The 7,504-nt window shown below is 36.0% G+C and overlaps 1 protein-coding gene across 1 annotated transcript; it reads right to left on the reverse strand.

The window, feature by feature from the left end:
* Window positions 1–5,198: 5,198 nt before the first annotated feature.
* On the reverse strand, window positions 5,199–6,952 carry LOC111384912 (GDSL esterase/lipase At5g14450-like). The gene is made up of 5 exons (XM_023009259.1): window positions 6,692–6,952; window positions 6,373–6,582; window positions 6,101–6,273; window positions 5,751–6,024; window positions 5,199–5,603 (listed from the first exon to the last, which is right to left on the reverse strand). The coding sequence occupies exons 1-5, from the start codon at window positions 6,939–6,941 to the stop codon at window positions 5,350–5,352; spliced, it is 1,161 nt and encodes a 386-aa protein (XP_022865027.1). The 5' UTR covers window positions 6,942–6,952; the 3' UTR covers window positions 5,199–5,349.
* Between the last annotated feature and the right edge of the window lie 552 nt (window positions 6,953–7,504).

Consider the following 7,504-nt stretch of genomic DNA (forward strand, 5'->3'; position numbering starts at 1 on the left):
GATAATGAACCTGCTAGTTGCAACAAAATTAAGTCAAGTGTTGACTTAAAAGAGACAGCAAGAGGCCATGAAACTCGAGATGAAGCTCGACGCAAGTGAACAAGGTTTGGACCTTGGTCAAGCCTCCTAATGGAATAAAGCCCATAAGCTTTTGTGAATAGTTTACAAAAGAAAAGGTCGATATGGATATGAATATCCATATATACAAAGCAAGTTAGAAGCAAAGGTTAAATGATTGACCTTGGTGAAATATTTCTCCTGTAGCCTTGCTTAAGTCCATTCGGGTTTTGTTTGCAACAGTTGCATATCGTGACTATAGGTTAAGAGAAGTCTCTTGGAGCTGAAATCTTAGATTTGATGAAAAGTCAAAGTGTTTGATTTTATCAAATTTGGAAACGAATTGTGTGTTTACAAGAAGATAGTGGGAGCATTTTTCGTATTCCTAAAACGACATCCCTAAGTTTCAATCGTTGAAATAATGGTTGTTAAAAGATTTATTTATGAGATAAGAAACTTGATCTATAGAGGTAGATTTAGAAGATTGCTTAACTCATCCCAATTTACATAGATGAAATCTTGAGAAGATTTCATATGGAGAAATTGGTTTACTCTTAAGCGGTATGTTGGAAAGGTTCCAAACATGAAGCAACCGTTGATTCAATAGTAGAAACCTAATACATGGATACTTCAGAAGTAGCAAAGAGTTGCAATATGGATCATGATGTTCATAAATGAACTTGGAGTAGTTCCTAATATTGTTGATCACATACAATAGTATTGTGATAACAATAGAGCCATTGCGAAAGCAAAGGAACTAAGGTCTCATCAATGATCCAAACATGTATTAAAACGGTATAATCTCATCAGAGAGATAATACATAGAAATGACGTAAAGAGAAGAGCAAATTTTCACATTTAATAAAATTGCAGATCCACTGACAAAGAGTTGTCGTAGTATAAACATGATCATCATGTAGACTTATGATATTTGATACATAAGTGATTGGATCTAGTGCAAGTGGGAGTTTGTAAGTATTATGCCCTAGGTCCAATCGACTTTGGACATAAATACTTTTATATATAATTAATGCAATTAAATGGCAGATCTATTATTTAATTAATAGACAATTAAATAAATAATAGAGTCCGTAGATTCAAATATTTGTAATTTGTTAATCACAAGGAGTTGTGATTGTGAGATACAAATTACATCTGATTGAATCTTAAATCATCCATGGTCGTAAGTAATAACGAGATACGGATATCGTTATTACGGATATGGCGGTGTTGGATGTTGCTCTGAAAAGGGCCGCTAATACGACATCGTTCGGGTACGTCAAGAATCGTATGAAGGTTGTGATTGATCAATAAAGGATTCGTCACTCTTAGATAGTAGGAGATTATGATCTGCGTTTCATTCAATTAAGTCAATGATGAAATCCTTGGCCAAGGTGTACTCATAAGTCGAAAAGGAGTTTTCGATTTATATTGACTTAATAGTGGAGTGAAAGATATGATCGATGATCGTGATTGACACAACTCCATATCTCGTAATTGATCGGATCATATTGACGAAGGGATTATAGTTTCACGGTAAACGAACGAATTTGGTTTTGTCATACCACGTGACATTTCCCGTCACATGTATTGCCCTGACACATTGCTAGATGTCAATCAGGGACGGCGAATGTGAATTGACGATAAATTAAAAGGGGTGTTTTAATTTATCAATTTTGATTAGATCAAAATAATATTTCACGTCGTTAGACATCGTGGTCGGGAACCTAATGGGTCACACACAAAAGAGAATTGGAAGATTGCAAATTGCCAATTGGTTAATTTAACAATCGTTGGATAAATTAATTAATTGGATTTGTTATTTATATTTTCGAATTAATTAATTGGATTAATTAATTCACGGACCGGATTTAATTAATTGGATTAATTAATTATTGGACCGGACCGGGCCGAGCCTATTTGGGTTTATATAAATACATAACTAGGGTTTGAGGTCCAATATGGTTTTCATTATTCTTGCTGGTACAAGAAAAAACCCTAGAGACTGCAATCATATTCTCTGTGTGGATCACCGTTGGAGGCTGGACAATTGGACAGCTGTGGTGGCAAATCAAGGTTATGGAACGAAAAGAAAAGTAAAAGGATTGCAGATCTGACAAAAGGTACAATCTCATCACAATTCCTAACCAAACACAATGAGATCTATTGGATGGGAATCGAAATAATTTAATTTTCCGCTGTGCATGTATAAGTAGATTCCCAACAATATCAATATAGATTATTGCAGCTTCAGTAAGATCGACCCTTAGTTTGATAATCTCATCCTTGAATTTTTTGTTGAGCCCTATGGCTACGTTGTTTGAATTCTTGCTACAACTGTGTTCATAAAAATACCCCGGTAAGGGCTATTGAACTTTAGCACTGGTTCCTGGTAAACAGCCAATTGGACCTGTCTTGTGTATCCAGAATTGCAGATTGTCCTTGAGCCTCATTTGTACAGAATCTTTAGCCATATATATCATCATTTGATGATCAGAAATGGAAGAGAAAGAACGAAATTAGTCTTTCAACTTACTCGGACTTGTGCTATAAACTGGCTGACTATTTTGGGTATGGCTGCTTGCTGAAGTTCTAAACTCAAGTTTCGAATGCCAGCACAACATTGTTTTGTCCTAAATCGAGAAGAAAAAGAGCCTTCGAGTTCGAGAAATCCTCAGGGTTTGGTAGCCTACTTCTTTGGGACAATTCCTTGTCTTAAAATCACAAAGAAAACATAGATTGGCATTTGTTTAGCATGCAGTATTAGACGAACAGCATGGACACTTTAGATTATCCAATATTGTCGAGTACACATTACCTAACTTACTACCGGGAATTGAAAAATTTTGAGGAATTGAAATTTGGGGTGACCTTGATTGTAAAAATAAGCTGTTCTATGTTTAAACTGAATATACTGCTCAACTTGGATTTCAAGATTAAAAGGGCTGGCCCAAGTCTCGAACCATGTTTCATTTGGTCTCATAATGGTTGAACCCGATGTTGCAAAGTTTGCACCATGACCGGAATTGGTTCCAATGGAGTTCTGGTCTGCACTCAGGTATGGTAACCTCAGGTGATCAGCTTCATGTTACTATTATTTCATCCAAAAGACATGAATAACATGAATTACATAGAGAGACATGAGCTGCATCCATTTGATGGAAGGAAAGTGAACCATCATTCATTACAGCAACCTGCTGAGCAGACTATTGTTCCTAAAGAAGTGAAAAGGAGTGATGTAATTCGAGTGAGTAATAAGCTACTAAGCACCATTAATTATCTAACATATCACATCATTTAATTAGTGGAAAAGTTTATGGTGGGTCTAACAAATTAAATTAGATTTGTTGAATTGATGTGTTGCGCTTATCCATTAATGGATTATGCTTATGTATACTAATAATTTCATTTTGTAATTCTCACGGAGTTTTTTTACAATTAATTATTATGATTTTCGTTGTTACGATTAGTTCAAGAAAATCAGCCTGTTTTGTTTCCCAAAAATATGAAATAATAAACTGAAATGAAAGAAACATAAAAGAAAAGCGCAAAAACACGATATTTTTCGCCCTAAAGCAAGAGGTTCGGAACCGGAGTTCCTAATCCCCTTTTGAGCTTCCGCCACCGGAAGAAATCACTATATTAACCGGAATCTCCAAAATTATAGTTCACAGTTCATGGCACTCAGGCGAAATCACATCAAGATTTCGCATACAACAACCCACAGCGCATATCTGAATATTCACTCAAGGATTATGCCCTATAAAACCACTCAAGATCTATTATGGGGTTGAACTTACAATCAATCTACAGGGGGCTTTTGTTTGAGTGCAAAAGGAAATGAAGAACCAACAAAACGAGAGAGAACAGAGAGTTCGAGAGAGAGAGCTGGTAAAAAATGAAAAGCCACCCATTCCAAACCCTAGAAGCCAACGTAATATAGAAGGAGCTAGAAGGTCTCTTATCAACGGTGAGAGAGGTGACACTTGGCAAGATCTGGTGCATCTGTTCTTATTAACAAAAAAGGGGTTTAATCAAAACACGTTTTATGCCAATCTGGTCAGCCCAGCTCAAGTGACAAATGATCCAGTCCACAAGCCCATCAGTTTTAATAATCCAGCCCAATCATCATTGTGCCACAATATTTTTCCCTACATTCTCTATCAGATTGAATCCGTCATCCATTTCCTTTGACAATTAATTAAGGCATTTTGTTATCTGTCAAAATAATAATAATAATAATAATAATAATAATAATAATAATAATAATAATAATAAAATAAAATTCTCAAAAAGCTGAAACTCGTGATGATCAAAACAATTACGCCGTTCAAACTGAAAACCAAGTGTCATCCTTTTGAAGTGTGTTTGAGTAAATAAGTTTCGTTTCGTACTCATTTTTCACTTAGAAAAAGTAATATTATCTCATTTATAGTTTAACATTCCATATGCAACGAATAGTGTGGTAACGATGAGTTGATTTAATATGATATCATTAGATAAATTTCATTAATTCAAGTCCGATTGTTATTCATATAACTACTTTGATGGATGAGGACAAAAGATAGGGTGCATCGTTTTTCTTATAACTTAAGATTTTAGACAAGACACATCAATCACTATCCTGTGATGGACACCTATATTTCCATTAGAGTTTAATTGGTGTGGTCAAATCAAGATTCACAAATTTGACCTTAGCTACACTTGATGGCGAGGAGCATAACATGAACATGAAGGTGGGCCTATTTCGTAAGGAAGTTTTCTATGCCCAAACAAATAGTGCTTCATGTGGACTTTCGGACTTGATCCTAGGTCATATAAGGCTAGATTATGCTTTTCCCATAACTATAGTTGGAGGTCACGCGTTCGATTCCATGGGAAGTATGATCCCTTGAATTCCTATTTTGTAACGGAATCTTCCATGTAAAACCCAGAGAAATAGTGCTTTAGTTAGATTTCAAGATTTGATCCTAAGTGAACATGGTTTGATTGTGCTTCTTCTAATGGCTATAGATTTCGAAAAAGGTGGTTGCATCTCCCTACATCACTTAATTTTCTGCGGAAGTACAAAGTTAAAATCAACTTTTCTATTATTGCTACTTCATTTTGATGCATTGGACTGGATAATATTATACAGTTTTATAGTACGAATTGCATCATCTCAAACAGTTGCTGTTCTAAACAACGAAGTAATAATGATACTAATTCGATTTCAAGGCTAATTGACTTTCAAGATTCTTACAACATGCACTTCTGAAACTTCAAAAAGTACGACGTTAATTCGACAACATTTTACATCTTGTGCTTAAGACAAGCATGGTCAATCACTTTTGGAGGATCAGAAAAAGAGCCATTCAGAATATTATTGACAATCCAATGATTTGCTGCCTGAGAATAATGAACTCCATCCCAGCTAATATATGTCGATGGAGAGCTGCAGGAACCACCAAAAATCTCGGTGTTATTTATGATTAATCTTTGTCCACACCATACATTAATGTTTTTCTCGTGATGCCCACAACAGATTTTTGAAGGGTCCATGAATCCTGCACGAAATAGTAGCATAAGATCAGGTTTAAAGGGTAGCTAAAACTAATGTTGTAACTGGAGAGACACAAAAATCATGTCTTCTTCTTTAGTTTCTTCTTTTTTTCTTTTCTTCCGCCAATTGACAATTTCCGAGAATGACTGACCATAGTACTCGGCTTTGCGGATTAAGTGATATTTCGCGGAGTAGATGTCGACATAGATCAGTGCAGCACGTGGAAGCTCCCGCCTGAGTTTCGTTACTTGGGTTTTAAGTTGTCGGTTGAACTCAATAGCCATGTTATTTTGAGCCTTGATGCAGCCATATTTGTCAAGAAAACCGGGCTTTGGGTTTTGGATGTAAAATGTTGCTCCCGGTAAGCAACCAATAGGTCCAGTATTATGTATCCAGAATGTCCTTGCCCCTCGTTGATACAAATGCTGTAAATCACACTCAACATTTAGTAAATATTGGGAAAAAAGGAATACGAAAAACCGATTTCAAAGATGAACTTACTGTAACTGCCATAGCAAATTGATTAACAATGTCAGGAATTGCAGCCTTAAGTTGTACGGCACTAAGCTTTCCAAAACCAGCAGCAAGGTCATTCTGACCAATATCGAATGTGTAGAGAGCCCTTGAAAATTCCCGAGGTCGAGGAAGTTTATTCATTTCGTATGGATCTTTATCTGAAAATATATCGAAAAAAAAAATATTATTTATCGAGATTGAGAAATGGGAATTCATATTCTAGACTTCTAGTTAATATCGATGGCTACTGAAATCACCCTGACAATAAAGTTCACTGGTTCTCTCTTTGAATTGATCAAAATGAGCGATTTGGATATCCAATGAAAAGGGACTTAAACCATTCTCAAATATGGATTCGTTTTGCCTTCGGATGGTTGATCCTCCGCTAGCAAAATTTGCACCATGTCGATAATTTGCGCCAATAGAATCCGGATATGAACTCAAATGTGGTAGTCCCAAGTGCTCAGCTGCGTAATATAGTTGAATCAATATACGTGTATCACTACTCACAATTATGGCATGGTGGGTAAGGTGAATTAGACAATACTAAAAGAATTGTAGGATTAGTTTTTTTACCGATGAAGTCTATGATAAGACGACCATCAGAAGCCCTTCCTGCAGGCCTTCGAAAGAAACTTTCACCATAGGGTGGTGGAATGGGTCCAAATGTTGCTGATGCTCCACCGGTATCTGAATTTGAGTCACCAAAGTTGTACATTGCAGGGAAATCACACGGTGGCGCTGCACGGATCCATGTTTCTTCAGCACCCCTGGCCCAGGCCAATGAAAGTACAACTGTAAAAAATACCACTTTTGCACACCCCATTCTTTCTTTGTAGAAATAACTTGATTTTAATTATGAAGTCTAAAAAACTAACCCTTCTCTTTTATACTAAAACGTAATGGCGTGTTTGGTATTTGGAATTGGACACAAGTGACGTGTTGTCGTTTGTCCTTTCTGATCATTTCTAGTTTAACGTGCCAAATAAGTCGAATAAGGCTATAAATCAATGTGAATGACAATAAGACGAAAATTGGAAAAATATAGTAATATTTCATGCAAACCATGTGTGGTAAGGTTGCACTTTTTGCTTCAGTTTCTACTTTCTAGTTTTCAAACGAAGAGGCTCCATTATTCCTGCAGAACGTTGTTCTTTTCCACTGCTTTTGAATTGTATGGATCATTCAAATAGTGCAGATCATCACTGGTGAAGAGATGAGATTAATGGTTTATTCAAAAAATCTAGTACTCGACCTCTAGTTAACAAATTTTTACTATCGAGACATAGAAAAGTAGCGCTTTGAATTCTATTGTAAAATATCTGATGGAAATATAGAATTGGTAATGAAACCGGATTATCACATACCGTATGTGTAGTTTATATCCCA

Source organism: Olea europaea, unplaced genomic scaffold (genome assembly GCF_002742605.1).
Source record: "Olea europaea var. sylvestris unplaced genomic scaffold, O_europaea_v1 scaffold3045, whole genome shotgun sequence".
Lineage (NCBI taxonomy): Eukaryota > Viridiplantae > Streptophyta > Magnoliopsida > Lamiales > Oleaceae > Olea > Olea europaea.

What these genes read in the sequence shown, in the direction of transcription:
- LOC111384912 (XM_023009259.1), bottom strand. Translation starts at nt 6,941, where the DNA reads ATGGGGTGTGCAAAAGTGGTATTTTTTACAGTTGTACTTTCATTGGCC. An exon ending in TCTTATCATAGACTTCATCG is followed by an intron (nt 6,583 to 6,691) that starts GTAAAAAAACTA and finishes TATATTACGCAG; the next exon opens with CTGAGCACTTGGGACTACCA. An exon ending in CAGTGAACTTTATTGTCAGG is followed by an intron (nt 6,274 to 6,372) that starts GTGATTTCAGTA and finishes ATATATTTTCAG; the next exon opens with ATAAAGATCCATACGAAATG.